Genomic DNA, 27,422 nt, shown 5'->3' with positions numbered 1-27,422 from the left:
GAGGAGCCAAAGGAGAAATTATTAAGAGTAAGGACTAATTCTGCTAGACGGAGCAGAGTGGTGGTAGAGGGGAACTGATTAGGTCTGGAATCCAAAAAGAAGCGGAGAGCTTTGAGACCTTCCTGATGGGGGATGGAAGTATATAAGGACTGGACATCCATGGTGAAAATAAAGCGGTGGGGGCCAGGGAACTTAAAATCATCGAAAAGTTTAAGAGCGTGAGAAGTGTCACGAACATAGGTCGGAAGGGATTGAACAAGGGGTGATAAAACAGTGTCGAGGTTCGAGGTAAATGGCAGGATACTTGGTAGTGTGGAGGAGCAGAGGGATCTGGGGGAACATGTCCACAGATCTCTGAAAGTTGCCTCACAGGTGGATAGGGTAGTTAAGAAAGCTTATGGGGTGTTAGCTTTCATAAGTCGAGGGATAGAGTTTAAGAGTCGCGATGTAATGATGCAGCTCTATAAAACTCTGGTTAGGCCACACTTGGAGTACTGTGTCCAGTTCTGGTCACCTCATTATAGGAAGGATGTGGAAGCACTGGAAAGGGTACAGAGGAGATTTACCAGGATTTGCCTGGTTTAGAGAGTATGCATTATGATCAGAGATTAAGGGAGCTAGGGCTTTACTCTTTGGAGAGAAGGAGGATGAGAGGAGACATGATAGAGGTGTACAAGATGATAAGAGGAATAGATAGAGTGGATAGCCAGCGCCTCTTCCCCAGGGCACCACTGCTCAATACAAGAGGACATGGCTTTAAGGTAAGGGGTGGGAAGTTGAAGGGGGATATTAGAGGAAGGTGTTTTACTCAGAGAGTGGTCGGTGCGTGGAATGCACTGCCTGAGTCAGTGGTGGAGGCAGATACACTAGTGAAGTTTAAGAGACTACTAGACAGGTATATGGAGGAATTTAAGGTGGGGGGTTATATGGGAGGCAGGGTTTGAGGGTCGGCACAACATTGTGGGCCGAAGGGCCTGTACTGTGCTGTACTATTCTACGTCTAATGTTTACCATTGCAGAGGGAGGTACAGAGGCCCAGGGTTTGGAGTTTACCGATGAGATCGTGTTGAACATTGAGGTGGGACTCCTTGTTCCCCCTCACGCAGAGGGTAAATTGGTAAACCGGATCATCGTCGTCATGCGTGCTGAGGTCCGGTCGAAAACTAAGAGGCACAGAGACAAGCCCCATGTACACAAAATGCTCGGGAGACTGCCCAGGTCAGGCAGTACCTGCGGACAGGGATAAGTATTAACTGGAAAGGAGAAGCAGGGAGGCCACAATAACGAGGTGGGAGGGGGAGGGTCAAGTGGGAATCTCGGAGGTGATGGGTGAGACCGGGTGAGGGGGAAGGTGGATGGGTGGGGGAGAGGGGGGATTAAGTGAGACACTGGGGGGTGATGGGTGAGGGGGAAGGTGGGTGGGTGGGGGAGAGGGGGGATGAAGTGAGACACTGGGGGTGATGGGTGAGGGGGAAGGTGGGTGGGTGGGGGAGAGGGGGGATGAAGTGAGACACTGGGGGGTGATGGGTGAGGGGGAAGGTGGGTGGGTGGGGGAGAGGGGATATGAAGTGAGACACTGGGGGGTGATGGGTGAGGGGGAAGGTGGGTGGGTGGGGGAGAGGGGGGATGAAGTGAGACACTGGGGGGTGATGGGTGAGGGGGAAGGTGGGTGGGTGGGGGAGAGGGGGGATGAAGTGAGACACTGGGGGGTGATGGGTGAGGGGGAAGGTGGGTGGGTGGGGGAGAAGGGGGATGAAGTGAGACACTGGGGGTGATGGGTGAGGGGAAGGTGGGTGGGTGGGGAGAGTGGGGATGAAGTGAGACACTGGGGGGTGACGGGTGAGGGGGAAGGTGCGTGGGTGGGGGAGAGGGGGGATGAAGTGAGACACTGGGGGGTGATGGGTGAGGGGGAAGGTGGGTGGGTGGGGGAGAGGGGGGATGAAGTGAGACACTGGGGGGGTGACGGGTGAGGGGGAAGGTGCGTGGGTGGGGGAGAGGGGGGATGAAGTGAGACACTGGGGGTGATGGGTGAGGGGGAAGGTGGGTGGGTGGGGGAGAAGGGGGATGAAGTGAGACACTGGGGGTGATGGGTGAGGGGGAAGGTGGGTGGGTGGGGGAGAGGGGGTATGAAGTGAGACACTGGGGGGTGATGGGTGAGGGGGAAGGTGGGTGGGTGGGGGAGAGGGGGGATGAAATGAGACATTGGGGGGGTGACGGGTGAGGGGGAAGGTGGGTGGGTGGGGGAGAGGGGGATGAAGTGAGACACTGGGGGTGATGGGTGAGGGGGAAGGTGGGTGGGTGGGGGAGAGGGGGGATGAAGTGAGACACTGGGGGGGGTGACGGGCGAGACCGGGTGAGGGGATTTGTTGTCCGGAGCTGATGGGAGGGGTGTGGGGACGGAGGGGGAGTAGGAGGGGAGGAGGAGGGGAGGTAGGACGGACGGAAGGAAGGGAGGGAGGGAGGGAGGAGCGGATTCCGTCAGCCCCGAGTCTCCTCCCCGCGACGGGGGCCGGTCTCAGCTACGTGTGAGTCTGCATGACTCGCCGCGGATTATATTGAAGCCTCGGCTGCAGGAAGCGACAGAGCCGGCGCCGAGGAGTCACCGGAGTGCGGTCCGTGAGAGAGAGATAGAGTGAGAGAGAGACACAGAGAGAGAGAGACAGACAGAGAGAGAGAGAGAGAGAGAGAGAGAGAGAGAGAGAGTGAGAGAGAGACACAGAGACACAGAGAGAGAGACAGAGAGAGAGAGAGATAGAGAGAGAGAGAGAGAGAGAGTGAGAGAGAGACACAGAGAGAGAGAGAGACAGACAGAGAGAGAGAGAGAGAGAGAGAGGGAGAGGGAGAGAGTGAGAGAGAGACACAGAGACACAGAGAGAGAGACAGAGAGAGAGAGAGATAGAGAGAGACACAGAGACACAGAGAGAGAGACAGAGAGAGAGAGGGAGAGGGAGGGAGGAATCGCGCACCCTCGCCCGGCATCCCGATTCCGGCGGGACCTCTGTCTCCAGCGAGCCGTCGATCCGGGCTGCCGGCCCGGTTACTGAACGCGGAATATGGACGATAAAAAGGTACCGGCGCAGAGCTGGGGAGAGAGAGAGGGTGGATGGAGGGAGGGGGGATGGAGGGAGACAGGGATGGAGAGAGTGGGGGATGGAGGGGTGGACTGATGGAGCGAGGGATGGAAAGAGGGAGAGAGGGACTGAGGGATGGAAAGAGTGATGGAGGGATGGGGTAAGAGGGATGGGAAGGGAGAGGAATGGAGGGGTGGGAAGGGAGAGGGGATGGAGGGATGGGAAAAGAGGGACAGGGATGGAGGGATGGGGACAGAGAGGAATGGAGGGATGGGAAGGGAGAGGGATGGAAGGATGGAAAGGGAGAGGGATGGAGGGATAGGAAGGGAGGGGAATGGAGGGATGGGGAAAGAGGGACAGTGGGATGGAGGGATGGGGTAAGAGGGATGGGGAGAGAGGAATGGAGGGATGGGAAGGGAGAGGGATGGAAGGATGGGAAGGGAGAGGGATGGAGGGATAGGAAGGGAGGGGGATGGAGGGATGGGGAAAGAGGGACAGAGGGATGGAGGGATAGGGTAAGAGGGATGGGGAGAGAGAGGAATGGAGGGATGGGAAGGGAGAGGGATGGAAGGATGGGAAGGGAGAGGGATGGAGGGATAGGAAGGGAGGGGGATGGAGGGATGGGGTAAGATGGATGGAGAGTGGGACGGGGACAGAGGGGAGAGGGATGGAGGGATAAAGAAAGGGGGTGAAGATCAGAGGGATGGATGGGTGAGGAGATGGAGGGAGAGAACGGGATGGAGACAGTGCAGACGGGGAGGGATGAGGAGATGAAAAGGGAATGAGGGATAGACAGCGAGGGGATGGAGAGGGAGGCGAGATGGTGGGATGGGAGGGAGACGAAAGGCAGGGATTGGCGAGGGAACGGGGAGTGGAGGGGTAGTGTGAGTGAAACACGGCAGGAGGAGGTAAAGAGGAGGGGGGAGAGAGGCTAAAATGTACAGGAAGAGGCCAGATCAGGCCCAGACGTGGGAAAACACTGGGCCCAGTGAGAGCGGAGCATCTCGGAACTCAGGCAGAATCTGTTCGTTAGAGGTCACTGAAAGGAGATAGAAAACAGCAGGAAGGACAGAGGGAGACGGAGAGAGAGAGGGAATGAGAGAGGGGCAGAGAGGGAGGGAGAAGGGAGAGAGAGGAAGGGGTGTAGGGGAGGGAGGGGTGACGGAGACAGGGAGGGAGGGGTTGATGGAGATGGGGAGGGGTATAGGGGAGGGAGGGGGTGACGGAGATGGGGAGGGGTGTAGGGGATGGAGGGGGTGACGGAGACGGGGAGGGGTGTAGGGGAGGGAAGGGGTGATGGAGACGGGGAGGGGTGTAGGAGAGAGAGGGGGCGAGGGAGACGGGGAGGGGCGTAGGGGAGGGAGGGGGTGACGGAGACAGGGAGGGGTGTAGGGGAGGGAGGGGGTGAGGGAGACGGGGAGGGGTGTAGGGGAGGGAGGGGGTGACGGAGACGGGGAGGGGTGTAGGGGAGGGAGGGGGTGACGGAGACGGGGAGGGGTGTAGGGGAGGGAAGGGGTGATGGAGACGGGGAGGGGTGTAGGAGAGAGAGGGGGTGAGGGAGACGGGGAGGGGCGTAGGGGAGGGAGGGGGTGACGGAGACAGGGAGGGGTGTAGGGGAGGGAGGGGGTGAGGGAGACGGGGAGGGGTGTAGGGGAGGGAGGGGGTGACGGAGACGGGGAGGGATGTAGGGGAGGGAGGGGGTGACGGAGACGGGGAGGGGTGTAGGGGAGGGAGGGAGGGGGTGAGGGAGACGGGGAGGGGTGTAGAGGAGGGAGGGGGTGACGGAGACGGGGAGGGGTGTAGGGGAAGGAGGGGGTGATGGAGACGGGGAGGGAGGGGTGACGGAGACGGGCAGTGGGGCAGAGGGACAGGTACCCCGACCCAGAGGTGAATGAACCTTTTGCTCTGTGCTGCCCCACAGCAGTCCCGTTTGACGATACGTTTGATCTACGCTGTTCTTGTGGCTGTCATTGGCTCCCTGCAGTTTGGCTACAACATCGGGGTTATCAATGCCCCCGAGACGGTAAGTCCCAATGAGCGCTGGGTGAGGGAGGGGGTGAACCTGGACCCATCCCGGTCCCACCGAGGGTTTTGGCTCGGCTCGGCTTACAGGCTGCGGGAGGGTCGTGTCGGCAGTCAGACGGCACCTGTGAAGGGAAAGGTGGTCCGATGTTGCGGGACAAGACCCTCCACTCCCGTTCCCCCCACCCCCAGCAGACAGTGTGTCTCGTCTGCCTCTGGGCTCGTCCGTGTGTGTGTGTGTGGGTCTTTAGTTCAACTGCCCGTCAGTCTCTCTGTCTGTCACGCCCTTCGTCCCCTCTCTCTCCTTTCCCTCTCACTCTTTCTCCCCCCTCTATCTTTCTCCCTCTCTCTGTCTCTCCCTCCCTCCCTCTCCCCTCTCCCCTTCTCTCTCTCCCAACCTCTTCTCTCTCTCGTACATCTCACGGCTGCCAACTTTCATCCCTGTTTCAATGACACTCTCTCGATCTCATTTCCCCTTTTCAGTTGTTACACAATTCTCTCAGTCTCTCTCTCTCTCTCTCTGTCCCACTCACCTTCCCCTTCTCTCCCCCCAATCTCTCCCTCTCTTTGTCTCTCCCTCGTCCTCTATCTCTCTCCGTATCAACGCTGTATCTGAGTCTCCCTCACCCTCCTCCACCTGTCCATCTCCCCTCTCTCCATATAACCATATAACCATATAACAATTACAGCACGGAAACAGGCCATCTTGGCCCTTCTAGTCCGTGCCGAACTCTTACCCTCACTAATACTCTCATATTGTTGTGTGTCTTTACCAAACCTCTCCTCATTCTCCTGAACTACAGGGAATAAAGTGTTAATGCATTCAATCTTTCACTATAATTCAGGCCCTCAAGTTCTGAAAACATGCCTGTAAATTTTCTCTGTACTCTTTCAATATTCTTGATATCTTCTCTGTAGGTACGTGAACAGAACTTCATACAATACTCCAAATTTAGTCTCAGCAATGTCTTATAAACTTCAACATAACATCCCAAGCCCTGTACTCAATATTTTGATTTGTGAAGGCCAATAGGCCGAAAGCTTTCTTTACAACCCTATCTATCTGTGATGTCAGTTTCAAGGAATTATGTCTGTGTGGTCTCTGATCCCTCTGTTCTACTGCACTCCTCAGTGCCTTATTGTGTAAATCCTACTCTAGTTTGTCCTCCCAAAGTGCAACATCTCACACTTGTCTGCATTAAATTCCCTCCCTCCCTCCCTCCCTCTCTCCCTCCCTCTCTCCCTCTCTCCCTCCCTCTCTCCCTCTCTCCCTCTCTCCCTCCCTCTCTCCCTCCCTCTCTCCCTCTCTCCCTCCCTCTCTCCCTTCCTCTCTCCCTTCCTCTCTCCCTCCCTCTCTCCCTCCCTCTCTCCCTCTCTCCCTCTCTCTCTCCCTCCCTCTCTCCCTCCCTCCCTCTCTCCCTCCCTCTCTTGCTCCCTCTCCCCCTCTCTCCCTCCCTCTCTCCCTCCCTCCCTCCCTCCCTCCCTCTCTCCCCCCGCTTTTTCTCTTTCCCTCCCTCCCTATCAATCTCTGTGAAGATGGGGATACTGTGTCTGTGTCTGTGAGAGTGTGTGTGTGTGTGTGTGTGTGATACAGTTTGTGTGTGACTGTCCCAAGCCTTGCGTTGGTGTGAATCAGCAGATGGAGATCAATGTCTCACATTGACGACCCGCGCGGGTTGACAGGGTGGTTACGAAGGTGTGTCGGCCCTCATTAGTCAGAGATTGAGTTCGAGAGTCGCAGGGGAATGTGGCAGCTCTGTAAAAACCCTGGCTAGACCTACACCTGCGGTATTGTGTTCAGTTCTGGTCGCCTCATTGCAGTAAGGATGTGGGAGATTTCAAGAGTGTGCAGAGGAGATTCACCAGGATGCTGCCTGGATTAGAGAGGGTGCAGAGGAGATTCACCAGGATGCTGCCTGGATTAGAGAGGGTGCAGAGGAGATTCACCAGGATGCTGCCTGAATTAGAGAGGGTGCAGAGGAGATTGACCAGGACGCTGCCTGGGTTAGAGAGGGTGCAGAGGAGATTCACCAGGATGCTGCCTGAATTAGAGAGGGTGCAGAGGAGATTGACCAGGACGCTGCCTGGGTTAGAGAGGGTGCAGAGGAGATTCACCAGGACGCTGCCTGGATTAGAGAGGGTGCAGAGGAGATTCACCAGGACGCTGCCTGGATTAGAGAGGGTGCAGAGGAGATTGACCAGGATGCTGCCTGGATTAGAGAGGGTGCAGAGGAGATTCACCAGGACGCTGCCCGGATTAGAGAGGGTGCAGAGGAGATTCACCAGGATGCTGCCCGGATTAGAGAGGGTGCAGAGGAGATTCACCAGGATGCTGCCTGGATTAGAGAGGGTGCAGAGGAGATTGACCAGGATGCTGCCTGGATTAGAGAGGGTGCAGAGGAGATTCACCAGGACGCTGCCCGGATTAGAGAGGGTGCAGAGGAGATTCACCAGGATGCTGCCCGGATTAGAGAGGGTGCAGAGGAGATTCACCAGGATGCTGCCTGGATTAGAGAGGGTGCAGAGGAGATTGACCAGGATGCTGCCTGGATTAGAGAGGGTGCAGAGGAGATTCACCAGGATGCTGCCTGGGTTAGAGAGGGTGCAGAGGAGATTCACCAGGATGCTGCCTGGATTAGAGAGGGTGCAGAGGAGATTGACCAGGATGCTGCCTGGATTAGAGAGGGTGCAGAGGAGATTCACCAGGACGCTGCCTGGGTTAGAGAGGGTGCAGAGGAGATTCACCAGGATGCTGCCTGAATTAAAGAGGGTGCAGAGGAGATTGACCAGGACGCTGCCTGGGTTAGAGAGGGTGCAGAGGAGATTCACCAGGACGCTGCCTGGATTAGAGAGGGTGCAGAGGAGATTCACCAGGACGCTGCCTGGATTAGAGAGGGTGCAGAGGAGATTGACCAGGATGCTGCCTGGATTAGAGAGGGTGCAGAGGAGATTCACCAGGACGCTGCCCGGATTAGAGAGGGTGCAGAGGAGATTCACCAGGATGCTGTCTGGATTAGAGAGGGTGCAGAGGAGATTCACCAGGATGCTGCCTGGATTAGAGAGGGTGCAGAGGAGATTGACCAGGATGCTGCCTGGATTAGAGAGGGTGCAGAGGAGATTCACCAGGACGCTGCCCGGATTAGAGAGGGTGCAGAGGAGATTCACCAGGATGCTGCCCGGATTAGAGAGGGTGCAGAGGAGATTCACCAGGATGCTGCCTGGATTAGAGAGGGTGCAGAGGAGATTGACCAGGATGCTGCCTGGATTAGAGAGGGTGCAGAGGAGATTCACCAGGACGCTGCCTGGATTAGAGAGGGTGCAGAGGAGATTCACCAGGATGCTGTCTGGATTAGAGAGGGTGCAGAGGAGATTCACCAGGATGCTGCCTGGATTAGAGAGTATGTTTTCTGAGGAGAGGTTGAGTGAGCTCGGTCTTTTCTCTTTGGAGCGAAGGAGGAAGAGAGGTGACTTGATAGAGGTGTACGAGATGATAAGAGGCATAGATTGAGTGGACAGTCGAGACTTTTTCTGGAGGGAGGGTGGAAATCGCTAACACGAGGGGGCATAATTTCTTGGTGATTGGTGGAAACTACGGGGGGCGATGTCAGAGGTGGGGTTTTTGACACAGGGAGTGGTGGGTGTGTGTGTGGGACGCCCTGTCAGGGGTGCTGGTAGAGGCAGGTACATTCGGGACATTTCAGACCCGCTGAGATAGACACATGGGTGATAGGAAAATGGAGTGTCAGAGGGGAGAGATTTAATGGGGACCCGAGGGGCAACTTTTTCACCCAGAGGGTGGTACGTCTGTGGAAGGAGCTGCTGGAGGAAGCGTGGTCGAGGCAGGTACATTAACGACCCTCGGACAGGGACACGGATAGGGAAGGTTTAGAGGGATACGGTGGTCCGTCTGTGGAAGAAGCTGCCGGAGGGAGTGGTCGAGGCAGGTATGACACTCGGACAGGGACACGGATAGGGAAGGTTTAGAGGGATACGGTGGTCCGTCTGTGGAAGAAGCTGCCGGAGGGAGTGGTCGAGGCAGGTATGACACTCGGACAGGGACACGGATAGGGAAGGTTTAGAGGGATACGGTGGTCCGTCTGTGGAAGAAGCTGCCGGAGGGAGTGGTCGAGGCAGGTATGACACTCGGACAGGGACACGGATAGGGAAGGTTTAGAGGGATACGGTGGTCCGTCTGTGGAAGAAGCTGCCGGAGGGAGTGGTCGAGGCAGGTAGGACACTCGGACAGGGACACGGATAGGGAAGGTTTAGAGGGATACGGTGGTCCGTCTGTGGAAGAAGCTGCCGGAGGGAGTGGTCGAGGCAGGTATGACACTCGGACAGGGACACGGATAGGGAAGGTTTAGAGGGATACGGTGGTCCGTCTGTGGAAGAAGCTGCCGGAGGGAGTGGTCGAGGCAGGTATGACACTCGGACAGGGACACGGATAGGAGAGGTTTAGAGGGATACGGTGGTCCGTCTGTGGAAGGAGCTGCCGGAGGGAGTGTGGTCGAGGCAGGTATGACACTCGGACAGGGACACGGATAGGGAAGGTTTAGAGGGATACGGTGGTCCGGTCTGTGGAAGGAGCTGCCTGGGGAAGTGGTCGAGGCAGGTACATTAATGACACTCGGACAGGGACACGGATGGGGAAGGTTTAGAGGGATATGGTGGTCCGTCTGTGGAAGGAGCTGCCAGAGGGAGTGGTCGAGGCAGGTATGACACTCGGACAGGGACACGGATAGGGAAGGTTTAGAGGGATACGGTGGTCTGGTCTGTGGAAGGAGCTGCCGGAGGGAGTGTGGTCGAGGCAGGTACGACACTCGGATGGGATCCAGGGGCAAACGCAGGCAGAGGGCCCTGTCTCGGATGGGGATATAGACTGGCTTGGATTAATTCAGTTGAAGGCCTGCTTCCTGCCGCTGTGACTGTGTGAATCCTGAAAGGACCTGCACCAGGCGTCCTGTGAAGTGATGCATAACGAGAGCTTCACACCTCCCCCTCTGATGGCATGGTGACGAATGTCTCTCTCTCTCTCGATTTCACAAATCCATTCCCCTGTGGGCTGGAAGTTACATCAGACGGTGACTCAGCCTCCCTCACACCCCCAGTTGCAGCCAGTGGCAGCCCGTGCTGTACTCATGCGCACGGAGACGAACACGCATCCAGGTGACACACACTGACACAGAGACACACACAGACATACACAGAGACACACACACACACACACACACACTGACACAGAGACACACACAGACATACACAGAGACACACACACACACACACACACACACACTGACACAGAGACACACACACACAGACACACACACACACACACAGACACAGAGACACACAAACACACACACACACACACACTGACACAGAGACACACACGCATCCAGGTGTACAAACGCAGACACACAGACATACAGACACACACACACAGACACACACACACACACACACACACACACACACACACTGACACAGAGACACACACGCATCCAGGTGTACAAACGCAGACACACAGACATACAGACACAGAGACACACAAACACACACACACACACACACACAGACACAGAGACACACAAACACACACACACACACACACACATACAGACACAGAGACACACAAACACACACACACACACACACACAGACACAGAGACACACAAACACACACACACACACACACTGACACAGAGACACACACACACAGACATACAGACACAGAGACACACACACACACAGATATACAGACAGAGAGAGAGACACACACACACACACAGAGACACAGAGACACACAAACACACACACACACACACTGACACAGAGACACACACGCATCCAGGTGTACAAACGCAGACACACAGAGATACAGACACACACACACAGACACACACAGACACACAGACACACACACACACAGACACAGAGACACACAAACACACACACACACACACACACACTGACACAGAGACACACACACACAGACATACAGACACAGAGACACACACACACACAGATATACAGACAGAGAGAGAGACACACACACACACACAGAGACACAGAGACACACAAACACACACACACACACACTGACACAGAGACACACACGCATCCAGGTGTACAAACGCAGACACACAGAGATACAGACACAGAGACACACAAACACACACACACACACACACACACACACACACACAGACACAGAGACACACAAACACACACACACACACACACACTGACACAGACACACACACACAGACATACAGACACAGAGACACACACACACACAGATATACAGACAGAGAGAGAGACACACACACACACACACAGATACAGAGACACAGGCACATATAGACACACACACACACGCATGCAGACACAGAGACACACAAACACACACACACACAGATACAGATAGACAGACAGACAAACACAAACACAGACGGAGACACGCACACACAGACACAGACACACACGCACACACAGACACAGACACATAGACACAGACAGACACAGCCTCACACACAGATGAACACACACACAGACACACATACACACACAGACATACACAAACAGAGAAACGCACAGCCCCCCAAACACACAGTAAGACCCGGGAGGGCCGTTCCAGGGGAGCGACGGAGGACGCGAGGTGTCTGGACAGAGGCGTTCATGATGATGAGAGGCGTAGATCGGGTGGACATTCCGAGACTTTTTCCCGAGGGAAGGTGGAAATGGCTGATACGAGGGGGCATGATTTCTCGGTGATCGGAGGAAAGTATAGGGGGTGATTTTTTTTTACACAGGGAGGGGTGGGTGTGTGGAACGCCCTGTCAGGGGTGGTGGCGGAGACAGACGCATTAGGGACATTTCAGAGACACGGGGATGTTAGAAGCAGTGTGTACTGAGACAAGGAGAGGCTGATGACAGGGCGAAATTGCAGTCAACAGGATGTGTTGCAACGTAAAAGACAGATAAACTCGAAACGGCCTAAAGCCGGTCTCTGAGAATGCCTGCGGTACTCGGAATAAGGCGGACGAACCTGCGGTCCAGCCTGGGACGTATGACGATCCGGGCAGCACTGGATCGCGGCTGAAAGAAGATTACAGCTGGGAGCTTAACGTCCAAGGATACACATTGTACTGAGAGGACAGGCAGGGAGGAAGAAGAGGGGCTGGCGTCGTTCTCTCGGTCGAAACTTAAATCAGATCATTAGAAAGAGGCGACATAGGGCTGGAAAGTGTCGGACTCGGACCCCGAGGTCCTTCTGATCCTCCACACTGCCAAGAGTCTTGCCATCAATGCTATATTCTGCCATCGTGTTAGACCAACCGAAGAGAACCCCCTCACGCTTCTCTGGGTCGAACTCCATCTGCCACTCCTCAGCCCAGTCTTGCATCCCATCGACATCCCGCTGTAACTTCTGACAGCCTCCCATACTATCCACAACACTCACCCCCCCACCGGACCTCTGTGTCATCAGCTGATTTACTAACCCAGCTTGGTAATAAAACAGCCATGATAGAATGGCAAGAGCAGACTACCCCATACTCGTGGATTACAGAGGGTGCAGAGGAGATTCACCAGGATGCTGCCTGGATTAGAGAGGGTGTAGAGGAGATTCACCAGGATGGTACCAGGATTAAAGAGGGTGTAGAGGAGAAGATTCACCAGGATGGTACCAGAATTAGAGAGGGTGCAGAGGAGATTCACCAGGATGCTGTCTGGATTAGAGAGGGTGCAGAGGAGATTCACCAGGACGCTGCCTGGATTAGAGAGGGTGCAGAGGAGATTCGCCAGGATACTGCCTGGATTAGAGAGGGTGCAGAGGAGATTCACCAGGACGCTGCCTGGATTAGAGAGGGTGCAGAGGAGATTGACCAGGATGCTGCCTGGATTAGAGAGGGTGCAGAGGAGATTCACCAGGACGCTGCCTGGATTAGAGAGGGTGCAGAGGAGATTCACCAGGACGCTGCCTGGATTAGAGAGGGTGCAGAGGAGATTCACCAGGACGCTGCCTGGATTAGAGAGGGTGCAGAGGAGATTCACCAGGATGCTGCCTGGATTAGAGAGGGTGCAGAGGAGATTCACCAGGATGCTGCCTGGATTAGAGAGGGTGCAGAGGAGATTCACCAGGATGCTGCCTGGATTAGAGAGGGTGCAGAGGAGATTCACCAGGATGCTGCCTGGATTAGAGAGGGTGCAGAGGAGATTCACCAGGATGCTGCCTGGATTAGAGAGGGTGCAGAGGAGATTCACCAGGATGCTGCCTGGATTAGAGAGGGTGCAGAGGAGATTCACCAGGATGCTGCCTGGGTTAGAGAGGGTGCAGAGGAGATTCACCAGGATGCTGCCTGGGTTAGAGAGGGTGCAGAGGAGATTCACCAGGATGCTGCCTGGATTAGAGAGGGTGCAGAGGAGATTCACCAGGATGCTGCCTGGATTAGAGAGGGTGCAGAGGAGATTCACCAGGATGCTGCCTGGATTAGAGAGGGTGCAGAGGAGATTCACCAGGATGCTGCCTGGATTAGAGAGGGTGCAGAGGAGATTCACCAGGATGCTGCCTGGATTAGAGAGGGTGCAGAGGAGATTCACCAGGATGCTGCCTGGATTAGAGAGGGTGCAGAGGAGATTCACCAGGATGCTGCCTGGATTAGAGAGGGTGCAGAGGAGATTCACCAGGATGCTGCCTGGATTAGAGAGGGTGCAGAGGAGATTCACCAGGATGCTGCCTGGGTTAGAGAGGGTGCAGAGGAGATTCACCAGGATGCTGCCTGGGTTAGAGAGGGTGCAGAGGAGATTCACCAGGATGCTGCCTGGATTAGAGAGGGTGCAGAGGAGATTCACCAGGATGCTGCCTGGATTAGAGAGGGTGCAGAGGAGATTCACCAGGATGCTGCCTGGATTAGAGAGGGTGCAGAGGAGATTCACCAGGATGCTGCCTGGATTAGAGAGGGTGCAGAGGAGATTCACCAGGATGCTGCCTGGATTATAGAGGGTGCAGAGGAGATTCACCAGAATGCTGGCTGGATTAGAGAGGGTGCAGAGGAGATTCACCAGGATGGTACCAGGATTAGAGAGGGTGCAGAGGAGATTCACCAGGGTGCTGCCTGGATTAGAGAGGGTGCAGAGGAGATTCACCAGGATGCTGCCTGGATTAGAGAGGGTACAGAGGAGATTCGCCAGAATGCTGCCTGGATTAGAGAGGGTGCAGAGGAGATTCGCCAGGATGCTGCCTGGATTAGAGAGGGTGCAGAGGAGATTCACCAGGATGCTGCCTGGATTAGAGAGGGTGCAGAGGAGATTGGCCAGGATGCTGCCTGGATTAGAGAGGGTGCAGAGGAGATTCGCCAGGACGCTGCCTGGATTAGAGAGGGTGCAGAGGAGGTTCACCAGGACGCTGCCTGGATTAGAGAGGGTGCAGAGGAGGTTCACCAGGACGCTGCCTGGATTAGAGAGGGTGCAGAGGAGATTCACCAGGACGCTGCCTGGATTAGAGAGGGTGCAGAGGAGATTCACCAGGACGCTGCCTGGATTAGAGAGGGTGCAGAGGAGATTCACCAGGACGCTGCCTGGATTAGAGAGGGTGCAGAGGAGATTCACCAGGACGCTGCCTGGATTAGAGAGGGTGCAGAGGAGATTCACCAGGACGCTGCCTGGATTAGAGAGGGTGCAGAGGAGATTCACCAGGACGCTGCCTGGATTAGAGAGGGTGCAGAGGAGATTCACCAGGATGCTGCCTGGATTAGACAGCGTGTTTTCTGAGGAGAGGTTGAGTGAGCTCGGGCTTTTCTCTTTAGAGCGGAGGAGGAAGAGAGGTGACTTGATAGAGGTGTACAAGATGATAAGAGGGGTAGACAGAGTGTATGATCAGGGACTTCTCCCCGAGTGGGGTGGAAATGGCTAAAACGAGGGGGCATAATTTCTCGGTGATTGGAGGACAGTATGGAACGGAGGTTGGGGGAATGTCTGGTGTAGCTGGGAGAAGTGGAGAGGGGTGGTCTCTGATTATTTCGTCTGATTTTCCGAGGCAGTGGAGGGATGTGTAGACAGAGTCCGTGGAGGGGAGGGTGACATGCAACACGCAATTCATTAAGTGTGTTATCTTCACACCACCTGCAACTTGGTGTGTGGTACGCCAGGAACACGCTAGAATTGGTGTCGTTGTTAACGGTGAAGATGGCGCTCATGATTTACAGCTCATGATCTCAATCGGCCGGGGAAGTGGGCCAAGAAGTGGCAAATGCAGTTTAATTGGGACAAAAGGGAGGTGTTCCATTTTGGGAAGGCAAACTAGGGTAGGGCTTTTAGAGTGAACGGGATGGACCCTGGGGAGTGTTGTTGAACAGAGGGACCCAGGGGTACGGGGACACGGTTCCCTGACAGTGGAGTCACAGGTAGACAGGGACCCCGGGGAGTGTTGTGGAACAGAGGGACCCAGGGGTACGGGGACACGGTTCCCTGAAAGTGGAGTCACGGGTAGACGGGGACCCCGGGGAGTGTTGTGGAACAGAGGAGCCCAGGGGTACGGGGACACGGTTCCCCGAAAGTGGAGTCACGGGTAGACAGGACGGTGAAGAAGGCGTTCGACACGCTGGCCTTCATCAGTCAGGACACTGAGTACAGGAGTCGGGAGGTCACGTCCCAGTCGTACGAGACGTCGGTGAGGCCGCGCTGGGAGTACGGTGTTCGGTTTTGGTCGCCCCCGCTGTGGGAAAGATGTCGCTGAGCTGGAAAGAGTGCGGAGGGAGATTTACGAGGACGTCGCCGGGACTCGAGGGACTGAGTTACGGAGAGAGGTCGGGCAGGTTGGGACTTTATTCCTTGGAGCGTAGGGGTGACCTTACAGAGGTGTGTAAAACCACGAGGGGCACAGATAGGGTGAGTATTCACAGTCTTTTCCCCAGGGTCGGGGAATCGAGAACCAGAGGGCACAGGTTTGAGGTGAGAGGGGGAGAGAGATTTAATAGGGACCCGAGGGGCGACTTTTTCACCCAGAGGGTGGTCCGTCTGTGGAAGGGGCTGCCGGAGGGAGTGGTTGGGGCAGGGACATTGACGACACTCGGACAGGGACACAGATAGGGAAGGTTTAGAGGGATACGGTGGTCCGTCAATGGAAGGGGCTGCCGGAGGGAGTGGTCGGGGCAGGTACATGAACGACAGTCGGACAGGGACACGGATAGGAAAGGTTTAGAGGGGTTTGAGCCCAGCACGGGCAGAGGCTACCACCTCAGACGGGGGTGTGGGGTCAGCAGGGGATGGATGGCCAGAAGGGCCTGCTTTTGGGCTGTGGCTGGACGGATTTGCCAGGCGGGCTTGATCGGTGGTGTGGAGACCCTGGGTGGGGTAACTGGCCCCGAGTTTGAGGCGCTGGCCCTCGACCGCCCCCCTCACCTGCTGCATCTCCCTCTCTGACCGGCAGATTATCAAGGAGTTCTACAACCAGACCTACCACAGCCGGACGGGCTCCTGGCTGTCGTACACCACGATGACCCAGCTGTGGTCGGCCTCCGTCTCCATCTTCTCCGTGGGCGGAATGATCGGCTCCTTCTCGGTCGGGGTCTTTGTCAATCGCTTCGGGAGGTGAGACCCCCGCTCAGTCAATTCCCCTCCTCACCCCCTCACTCCCTCCGGTGGCCGGGCTGGTGTGGTGTGTCTTCTTCCCCCTCACTCCCTCATTCTGTCCTTCGCTCAGTCCCTTCCCCTCCTCACCCCCTCACTCCCTCCGGTGGCCGGGCTAGTGTGGTGTGTCTTCTTCCCCCTCACTCCCTCATTCCGTCCTTCGCTCAGTCCCTTCCCCTCCTCACCCCCTCACTCCCTCCAGTGGCCGGGCTGGTGTGGTGTGTCTTCTTCCCCCTCACTCCCTCATTCTGTCCTTCGCTCAGTCCCTTCCCCTCCTCAAACCCCTCACTCCCTCCGGTGGCCGGGCTGGTGTGGTGTGTCTTCTTCCCCCTCACTCCCTCATTCCGTCCTTCGCTCAGTCCCTTCCCCTCCTCAAACCCCTCACTCCCTCCGGTGGCCGGGCTGGTGTGGTGTGTCTTCTTCCCCCTCACTCCCTCATTCCGTCCTTCGCTCAGTCCCTTCCCCTCCTCACCCCCTCACTCCCTCCGGTGGCCGGGCTAGTGTGGTGTGTCCTCTTCCGCCTCGCTCCCTCATTCCGTCCCTCGCTCCCTCCCCCTCACCCTCTCCGGTGGCTGGGCTGGTGTGGTGTGCCCTCTCCTCCCTTGCTCCCTCATTCTGTCCCGCACTCCCTCCGTCCCCCTCACCCTCTCCAGTGGCCGGGCTGGTGTGGTGTGTCCTCTCCTCCGTCGCTCCCTCATTCCCTCCCTCGCTCCCTCCCCCTCCCTCTATCCGGTGGCTGAGCTGGTGTGGTGTGTCCTCTTCCGCCTCGCTCCCTCATTCTGTCCCTCGCTCCCTCCCCCTCCCTCTATCCGGTGGCCGGGCTGGTGTGGTGTGTCCTCTCCTCCCTCGCTCCCTCATTCCGTCCCTCGCTCCCTCCCTCTCTCTGGTGGCCGGGCTGGTGTGGTGTGTCCTCTTCCACCTCGTTCCTCATTCCGTCCCTCGCTCGCTTCCTCCCCTTCACTCTCTCCGGTGGCCGGGCTGGTGTGGTGTGCCCTCTCCTCCCTCGCTCCCTCATTCCTTCCCTCGCTCCCTCCCCCTCACCCTCTCCGGTGGCTGGGCTGGTGTGGTGTGCCCTCTTCCGCCTCGCTCCCTCATTCCCTCCCTCCCCCTCACTCTCTCCGGTGGCCGGGCTGGTGTGGTGTGCCCTCTCCTCCCTCGCTCCCTCATTCCCTCCCTCGCTCGCCCCCTTCCCCTCACTCTCTCCGGTGGCCGAGCTGGTTTGGTGTGCCCTCTTCCCCCTCGCTCCCTCATCCCCCTCCCCTCGCTCCCTCATCCCCCTCCCCTCGCTCCCCCTCACAGTCTGACAATGAGACCACAAGACCCCAAGCTACAGGGGAGGGGAATCTGGCCGCTCGGCCCCTCGGACTGCTTGCCCATTCCATCATGGTCGGCCCGGTTTCCCTTCTCAGCCCCAGTCTTCCTGCCTTCACGTCCCGAACAAACCAAGAGCTGATCAACGTCTGCATTAAATACACCCAATGACTGAAGAACACAAGAAACGGGAGCGGGAGTCGGCCATCCGTCCCGTCGAGCCTGTTCCACCATTCAATAAGATCACGGCTGATCTGACCATTCCACATCCACTCTATCTGTGTCCTCTGGTCCAAGACACCCCACCACAGGAAACATCCTCTCCACATCCACTCTATCTGTGTCCTCTGGTCCCAGACTCCCCCAGTATAGGAAACATCCTCTCCACATCCACTCTATCTGTGTCCTCTGGTCCTAGACACCCCCAGTTTAGGAAACATCCTCTCCACATCCACTCTATCTGTGTCCTCTGGTCCCAGACTCCCCCAGTTTAGGAAACATCCTCTCCACATCCACTCTATCTGTGTCCTCTGGTCCGAGACACCCCACCACAGGAAACATCCTCTCCACATCCACTCTATCTGTGTCCTCTGGTCCGAGACTCTCCCAGTATAGGAAACATCCTCTCCCCATCCACTCTATCTGTGTCCTCTGGTCCGAGACTCTCCCAGTATAGGAAACATCCTCTCCCCATCCACTCTATCTGTGTCCTCTGGTCCCAGACTCCTCCAGTATAGGAAACATCCTCTCCACATCCACTCTATCTGTGTCCTCTGGTCCTCGACTCCCCCACTATAGGAAACATCCTCTCCACATCCACTCTATCTGTGTCCTCTGGTCCGAGACCCCCCCACTACAGGAAACATCCTCTCCACATCCACTCTATCTGTGCCCTCTGGTCCTAGACCCCCCCACTATAGGAAACATCCTCTCCACATCCACTCTATCTGTGCCCTCTGGTCCTAGACTCCCCCACTGTAGGAAACATCCTCTCCACATCCACTCTATCTGTGTCCTCTGGTCCGAGACTCCCCCACTACAGGAAACATCCTCTCCACATCCACTCTATCTGTGTCCTCTGGTCCGAGACCCCCCCACTATAGGAAACATCCTCTCCACATCCACTGTATTGAGGCTTTCAACTTTTGATGGGTTTCAATGAGATCCCCCCCTCATTCTTCTGAATTGCAGCGAGTACAGGCCCAGATCCATCAAACGCTCCTCATTTGACAAGCCGTTCGATCCCAGAATCATTTCGTGAACCTCCTTTGAACCCCCTCCAGTTTCTGCACGTCCTTTCGCAGATAAGGGGCCCAAAACTGCTCACAATACTCCAAGTGTGGCCTCACCGGTGCTCTATAAAGCTCCAACACTAGATCCCTGCTCTTATATTCTAGTCGTCGCGAAATGAATGATAACGTCACATTCAACCTGCAAATTAATCTTCAGCGAATCCTGCACCAGTCCCTTTTCACCTCAGATGTTTGAATTTTCCTCCCCTCAAAGGAGGAGCTGATTGCCAAATGTCAATGTGACCGCGATGGTCCTCTTCTATCTCTCTCTCTGTCAGTCTGACCTCCTCTCTATCTCTCTCTTCGTTCTGCCCTCCCTCCAAAGGAGGAACTCGATGCTGATGGTCAACGTAGTTGCGGTCCTGGGCGCCCTCTTAATGGGCCTGTCGAAGGCGGCCGGCTCCTTCGAGATGATCATCCTGGGCCGCCTCATCATCGGCGTCTACTGCGGCCTGGCCACCGGCTTCGTGCCCATGTACGTTGGCGAGATCTCCCCCACCAACCTGAGGGGGGCCTTTGGTACCATGCACCAGCTGGGTGTGGTGATCGGGATCCTCATCGCGCAGGTAGGGGGAGAGAGGGGAGAGGGAGAGGGGAGAGAGAGGGAGAGGGAGAGGGGAGAGGGGGCAGAGGGAGGGAGAGGGGGGAGAAGGGGAGAGGGAGAGGGGGGAGAGAGAGGGAGGGGGAGGGGGGGCAGAGGGAGGGAGAGGGGGAGGGGGGCGGAGAGGGGGAGAGGGCAGTTAGAGGTGAGGCAGAGGGGGAGAGGGGGCAGAGGGAGGGAGAGGGGGAGCGGGGGGAGAGAGGGAGAGGGGGAGAGGGGGCAGAGGGAGGGAGAGGGGGAGAGGGAGAGAGAGGAGGGGGGCAGAGGGAGGGAGAGGGGGAGAGGGCAGTTAGAGGTGAGACAGAGGGAGGGAGAGGGGGAGAGGGGGCAGAGGGAGGGAGAGGGGGAGAGGGGGCAGAGGGAGGGAGAGGGGGAGCGGGGGAGAGAGGGAGAGGGGAGAGGGTCAGAGGGGGCGGAGAGGGGGAGGGGGCAGTTAGAGGTGAGACAGAGGGAGGGAGATGGGGAGAGGGGGCAGAGGGAGGGAGAGGGGGAGCGGGGGGAGAGAGGGAGAGGGGGAGAGGGGGGAGGGGGGCGGAGAGGGGGAGAGGGCAGTTAGAGGTGAGACAGAGGGAGGGAGAGGGGGAGCGGAAGGAGAGAGAGGGAGAAGGGGGAGGGGGCAGAGGGAGGGAGAGGGGGAGAGAGGGAAAGAGGGCAGTTAGAGAGGTGGGAGAGAAAGAGGGAGGGGAGAGAGGAGAGGGAGAGGGCGGTTAGAGAAGTGGGAGAGAGGGAGGGGGGAGAGGGGGTGAGACAGAGAGAGGGACAGCGAGAGGGAGAGGGGGAGAGGGCAGTTAGAGAGGTAGTAGAGAGGAAGAGAGTGGGGGAGAGGGAGGTTAGAGAGGTAGGAGAGAGAGAGAGGAGAGGAGAGTGGGGGGTTAGAGAGGGGAGACAGAGAGAGGGGAGGGGGAGAGGGGAAGAGAGTGGGGGAGAGAGGGGTTAGAGAGGTGGGAGAGAGAGGTCGGAGAGGGGGAGAGAGAGGGGAGAGGGGGTTAGGGAGGTGGGGGAGAGAGGAAGGAGAGGGAGAGAGAGGGGAGAGGGTTAGAGATGAGAGATAGAGGGGGCAAGAGGGGTTAGGGAGGTGGGAGAGAGAGGTAGGAGAGGGGGAGAGGGGGTTAGAGATGAGAGAGGGGTTTGCGGGGGGTTAGATGGTGAGACGTGACAGATGGGAAGAGAGCGAGGGGGGAGAAAGGGGGTTAGAGATGGAAAGAGAGGTGAGAGAGAGAGGGTGAAGGGGGGAGTATGGGGGGAGAGAGATGGGGAGAAACAGAGAGGAGAGGTGGGGGAGAGAGGAGGGTTAGAGAGGGGGAGAGTGGGAGATAGGTAGCGAGAAAATGAGGAGAGGGAAGGGGTGGGAGAGAGGGGGTTAGAGACGGAGCGGAGAGATGGGGAGGGGGAGAGAGGGGTTAGAGACGGAGGAGAGAGATGGAGGGGGGAGAGAGGGGGTTAGAGACGGAGGGGAGAGATGGGGAGTGGGGAGGAGAGAGATGGAGGGGGGAGAGAGGGGTTTAGAGACGGAGCGGAGAGGTGGGGAGGGGGGAGAGAGGGGGTTAGAGATGGAGGGGAGAGGTGGGGAGGGGGGAGAGAGGGGGTTAGAGATGGAGGGGAGAGGTGGGGAGGGGGGAGAGAGGGGGTTAGAGACGGAGGGGAGAGATGGGGAGGGGGAGAGAGGGGGTTAGAGACGGAGGGGAGAGGTGGGGAGGGGGAGAGAGAGGGGGTTGGAGATAGAGGGGAGAGATGGGGAGGGGGAGATGGAGGGGGAGAGAGGGGGTTAGAGACGGAGGAGAGAGAGGGAGGGGGAGAGAGGGGGTTAGAGACGGAGGGGAGAGATGGGGAGGGGGAGGAGAGAGATGGAGGGGGGAGAGAGGGGGTTAGAGATGGAGCGGAGAGGTGGGGAGGGGGGAGGAGAGAGATGGAGGGGGGAGAGAGGGGGTTGGAGACGGAGGGGAGAGATGGGGAGGGGGAGAGAGGGGGTTAGAGACGGAGGGGAGAGGTGGGGAGGGGGAGAGAGAGGGGGTTGGAGACGGAGGGGAGAGATGGGGGGGAGAGAGAGAGAGGGAGGGGGAGAGAGGGGGTTAGAGATGGAGGGGAGAGGTGGGGAGGGGGAGGAGAGAGATGGAGGGGGGAGAGAGGGGTTTGGAGACGGAGGGGAGAGATGGGGAGGGGGAGAGAGGGGGTTAGAGACGGAGGGGAGAGGTGGGGAGGGGGGAGAGAGGGGGTTAGAGACGGAGCGGAGAGATGGGGAGGGGGAGAGAGGGGGTTAGAGACGGAGGGGAGAGGCGGGGAGGGGGAGAGAGGGGGTTAGAGACGGAGGAGAGAGAGGGAGGGGGGAGAGAGGGGTTAGAGATGGAGGGGAGAGGTGGGGAGGGGGAGGAGAGAGATGGAGGGGGGAGAGAGGGGGTTAGAGGCGGAGTGGAGAGATGGGGAGGGGGAGAGAGGGGGTTAGAGACGGAGGAGAGAGAGGGAGGGGGGAGAGAGGGGTTAGAGATGGAGGGGAGAGGTGGGGAGGGGGAGGAGAGAGATGGAGGGGGGAGAGAGGGGGTTAGAGACGGAGGAGAGAGAGGGAGGGGGGAGAGAGGGGTTAGAGGCGGAGTGGAGAGATGGGGAGGGGGAGAGAGGGGGTTAGAGACGGAGGAGAGAGAGGGAGGGGGGAGAGAGGGGTTAGAGATGGAGGGGAGAGGTGGGGAGGGGGAGGAGAGAGATGGAGGGGGGAGAGAGGGGGTTAGAGACGGAGGAGAGAGAGGGAGGGGGGAGAGAGGGGTTAGAGACGGAGGGGAGAGATGGGGAGGGGGAGAGAGGGGGTTAGAGACGGAGGAGAGAGAGGGAGGGGGGAGAGAGGGGTTAGAGACGGAGGGGAGAGATGGGGAGGGGGAGAGAGAGAGAGGGAGGGGGGAGAGAGGGGTTTGGAGACGGAGGGGAGAGATGGGGAGGGGGAGAGAGGGGGTTAGAGACGGAGGGGAGAGGTGGGGAGGGGGGAGAGAGAGGGGGTTGGAGACGGAGGGGAGAGGTGGGGAGGGGGAGGAGAGAGATGGAGGGGGGAGAGAGGGGGTTAGAGACGGAGGAGAGAGAGGGAGGGGGAGAGAGGGGTTAGAGACGGAGGGGAGAGATGGGGAGGGGGGGAGAGAGAGAGGGAGGGGGAGAGAGGGGTTTGGAGACGGAGGGGAGAGATGGGGAGGGGGAGAGAGGGGGTTAGAGTCGGAGGGGAGAGGTGGGGAGGGGGAGAGAGAGGGGGTTGGAGACGGAGGGGAGAGGTGGGGAGGGGGAGGAGAGAGATGGAGGGGGGAGAGAGGGGGTTAGAGACGGAGCGGAGAGGGAGGGAGGGGGGAGGGAGGTGGGAGACCATCACAGAAAGATAGTGGGGGCTCAGGGGCGACACTCACCCTCCGGACTGCCTCTGCCTCTCTCCTCACAGATCTTCGGGCTGGAGGTTCTGCTGGGAAGCGTTCGCCTCTGGCCCCTGCTGCTGGGCTTCACGGCGCTACCCTCGCTCGTCCAGTGCGTCCTCCTGGTGTTCTGCCCCAAAAGCCCCCGCTTCCTGCTCATTAACCGCAACGAGGAGGAGGAGGCGCGGCAGGGTAAGGAGCGAGGGGGGGGGGGGGGGGCGGCGAGTCTCTACCTCCATCTCTCCCTCTTCCTCCCTCTCACTCCCCCTTCCTCTTCTTCTCCCCTTTCCTCCCTCTCCTCCCCTTTCCTCCCTCTCACTCCCCTTTCCTCCCTCTCCTCCCCTTTCCTCCCTCTCACTCCCCCTTCCTCTTCCTCTCCCCTTTCCTCCCTCTCCTCCCCTTTCCTCCCTCTCACTCCCCCTTCCTCTTCCTCTCCCCTTTCCTCCCTCTCCTCCCCTTTCCTCCCTCTCCCTCCTCTCCCTCCTCTCCCTCCTCTCCCTCCTCTCCCTCCACCCTCCTCCCTCCTCCCTCCACCCTCCTCCCTCCTCCCTCCTCCCTCCACCCTCCTCCCTCCTCCCTCCTCCCTCTCCCTCCACCCTCCTCCCTCCCCCTCCTCCCTCTCCCTCTCCCTCTCCCTCTCCCTCCTCCCTCTCACTCCCCCTCTCCCTCCTCCCTCTCCCTCTCTCCCTCCCTCTCCTCCCCTCCTCCCTCTCTCCCTTCCCCCTCTCTCCCTTCCTCTCCCCTTCCATCCTCCCTCTCCCTCCCCTCCTCCCTCCTCCCTCTCCCTCCTCCCTCTCCTCCTCCCTCCTCTCCTCCCTCCTCCCTCCACCCTCCTCCCTCCTCCCTCTCCCTCCTCCCTCTCCTCCTCCCTCCTCCCTCTCTCCCTCTCCCTCTTTCCTCCTCCCTCCTCCCTCTCCCTCCACCCTCCTCCCTCCACCCTCCTCCCTCTCCCTCTCCCTCTCCCTCTCCCTCCTCCCTCTCACTCCTCCCTCTCCCTCCTCCCTCTCCCTCTCTCCCTCCCTCTCTCTCCCTCCCTCTCTCTCCCTTCCCCTCTCTCCCTCCTCCCTCTATCCATCCTCCCTCTCCCTCCTCCCTCCTCCCTCCTCCCTCTCCCTCCTCCCTCTTCCTCCTCCCTCTCACTCCTCCCTCCTCCCTCCACTCTCCTCCCTCCTCCCTCTCCCTCCTCCCTCTCCCTCCTCCCTCCTCCCTCTCTCCCTCTCCCTCTTTCCTCCTCCCTCTCCCTCTCCCTCCCCCTCCCTCCCCCACTCTCTCCCTCTTCTTCTCCCCTCCCTCTCTCCCTCTCTCTCCGTTGCAAAGTTTGCAGCTATGGGAAGATAGGTGGAGGGGCAGGTAGTTTTGAGGAAGTAGGGAGGCTGGATAAGGACTTGGACGGACGAGGAAATGGGCAGAGGAGTGTCAGATGGAATACAGTGTTGGGAAGTGTGTGGTCGTGTACTTTGAGAGAAGAAATGAAAGGGTTGGCTTTTTTCTAACCGGAGAGAAATTACCAGAAATCTGAGGTGCAGAGAGACTTGGGGGTCCTGGTGCAGGATTCCCTGAAGATTAATTTGCAGGTCGAGTCGGTGGTGAGGAAGGCAGACGTAATGTTAGCATTCATTTCCAAACAACTAGAATATAAAAGCAAGTGTTGAGCCTTTCTAAGGCACTGGTGAGGCCCCACTTTGAGTATTGTAAGCAGTTTTGGGGCCTCTCATCTGAGAAAGGACGTTCTGAAACTGGGGAGAGTTCCCAGAAATAATTTCAGGATGGAAAGCTGTGTCATATGAGGAGTGTTTGATGACTCTGGGCCTGTAGTCACTGGAATTCAGAAGAATGAGGGGGGACCTCATTGAAAACCCTCAAACGGTGAAAGGCCTTGATAGAGTGGATGTGGAGAGGATGTTTCCTGTAGTGGGGGAGTCTCGGACCAGAGGACACAGATAGAGTGGATGTGGAGAGGATGTTTCCTATAGTGCGGGGAGTCTAGGACCAGAGGATACAGATAGAGTGGATGTGGAGAGGATGTTTCCTATAGTGGGGGAGTCTAGGACCAGAGGACACAGATAGAGTGGATGTGGAGAGGATGTTTCCTGTAGTGGGGGAGTCTCGGACCAGAGGACACAGATAGAGTGGATGTGGAGAGGATGTTTCCTATAGTGGGGGAGTCTCGGACCAGAGGACACAGATAGAGTGGATGTGGAGAGGATGTTTCCTGTAGTGGGGGAGTCTCGGACCAGAGGACACAGATAGAGTGGATGTGGAGAGGATGTTTCCTGTAGTGGGGGAGTCTAGGACCAGAGGACACAGATAGAGTGGATGTGGAGAGGATGTTTCCTATAGTGGGGGAGTCTCGGACCAGAGGACACAGATAGAGTGGATGTGGAGAGGATGTTCCCTACAGTGGGGGAGTCTCGGACCAGAGGACACAGATAGAGTGGATGTGGAGAGGATGTTCCCTACACTGGGGGAGTCTAGGACCAGAGGACACCGATAGAGTGGATGTGGAGAGGATGTTTCCTATAGTGGGGGAGTCTCGGACCAGAGGACACAGATAGAGTGGATGTGGAGAGGATGTTTCCTGTAGTGGGGGAGTCTCGGACGAGAGGACACAGATAGAGTGGATGTGGAGAGGATGTTTCCTGTAGTGGGGGAGTCTCGGACCAGAGGACACAGATAGAGTGGATGTGGAGAGGATGTTTCCTGTAGTGGGGGAGTCTAGGACCAGAGGACACAGATAGAGTGGATGTGGAGAGGATGTTTCCTATAGTGGGGGAGTCTGGGACCAGAGGACACAGATAGAGTGGATGTGGAGAGGATGTTTCCTATAGTGCGGGGAGTCTAGGACCAGAGGATACAGATAGAGTGGATGTGGAGAGGATGTTTCCTATAGTGGGGGAGTCTGGGACCAGAGGACACAGATAGAGTGGATGTGGAGAGGATGTTTCCTATAGTGGGGGAGTCTGGGACCAGAGGACACAGATAGAGTGGATGTGGAGAGGATGTTCCCTACACTGGGGGAGTCTAGGACCAGAGGACACAGATAGAGTGGATGTGGAGAGGATGTTCCCTACACTGGGGGAGTCTGGGACCAGAGGACACAGATAGAGTGGATGTGGAGAGGATGTTTCCTGTAGTGGGGGAGTCTCGGACGAGAGGACACAGATAGAGTGGATGTGGAGAGGATGTTTCCTGTAGTGGGGGAGTCTCGGACCAGAGGACACAGATAGAGTGGATGTGGAGAGGATGTTTCCTGTAGTGGGGGAGTCTAGGACCAGAGGACACAGATAGAGTGGATGTGGAGAGGATGTTTCCTATAGTGGGGGAGTCTGGGACCAGAGGACACAGATAGAGTGGATGTGGAGAGGATGTTTCCTATAGTGCGGGGAGTCTAGGACCAGAGGATACAGATAGAGTGGATGTGGAGAGGATGTTTCCTATAGTGGGGGAGTCTGGGACCAGAGGACACAGATAGAGTGGATGTGGAGAGGATGTTTCCTATAGTCGGGGAGTCTGGGACCAGAGGACACAGATAGAGTGGATGTGGAGAGGATGTTTCCTGTAGTGGGGGAGTCTCGGACCAGAGGACACAGATAGAGTGGATGTGGAGAGGATGTTCCCTACACTGGGGGAGTCTAGGACCAGAGGACACAGATAGAGTGGATGTGGAGAGGATGTTCCCTACACTGGGGGAGTCTGGGACCAGAGGACACAGATAGAGTGGATGTGGAGAGGATGTTTCCTGTAGTGGGGGAGTCTCGGACGAGAGGACACAGATAGAGTGGATGTGGAGAGGATGTTTCCTGTAGTGGGGGAGTCTCGGACGAGAGGACACAGATAGAGTGGATGTGGAGAGGATGTTTCCTGTAGTGGGGGAGTCTGGGACCAGAGGACACAGATAGAGTGGATGTGGAGAGGATGTTTCCTATAGTGGGGGAGTCTGGGACCAGAGGACACAGATAGAGTGGATGTGGAGAGGATGTTTCCTATAGTGCGGGGAGTCTAGGACCAGAGGATACAGATAGAGTGGATGTGGAGAGGATGTTTCCTATAGTGGGGGAGTCTGGGACCAGAGGACACAGATAGAGTGGATGTGGAGAGGATGTTTCCTATAGTGGGGGAG

The 27,422-nt window shown here is 57.5% G+C and overlaps 1 protein-coding gene across 1 annotated transcript in view; it reads left to right on the top strand.

Moving 5' to 3' along the window:
- The first annotated feature begins 2,536 nt into the window (after positions 1-2,536).
- The window catches only part of LOC134342248 (solute carrier family 2, facilitated glucose transporter member 3-like), a 34,968-nt gene continuing 10,082 nt past the window's right edge, over positions 2,537-27,422 (top strand). Inside the window, exons 1-5 of the mRNA XM_063040211.1 lie at positions 2,537-3,068; positions 4,993-5,094; positions 16,522-16,682; positions 19,650-19,890; positions 23,332-23,494. Of these exons, the coding sequence (XP_062896281.1) occupies positions 3,054-3,068; positions 4,993-5,094; positions 16,522-16,682; positions 19,650-19,890; positions 23,332-23,494 (682 nt within the window). The 5' untranslated portion in view covers positions 2,537-3,053. The remainder of the gene's footprint in view (positions 3,069-4,992; positions 5,095-16,521; positions 16,683-19,649; positions 19,891-23,331; positions 23,495-27,422) is intronic.

This window comes from Mobula hypostoma, unplaced genomic scaffold, assembly GCF_963921235.1.
Source record: "Mobula hypostoma unplaced genomic scaffold, sMobHyp1.1 scaffold_70, whole genome shotgun sequence".
In the NCBI taxonomy this organism is placed as follows: Eukaryota; Metazoa; Chordata; class Chondrichthyes; order Myliobatiformes; family Myliobatidae; genus Mobula; species Mobula hypostoma.
This window is presented reverse-complemented; position numbering and strand designations above follow the sequence as displayed.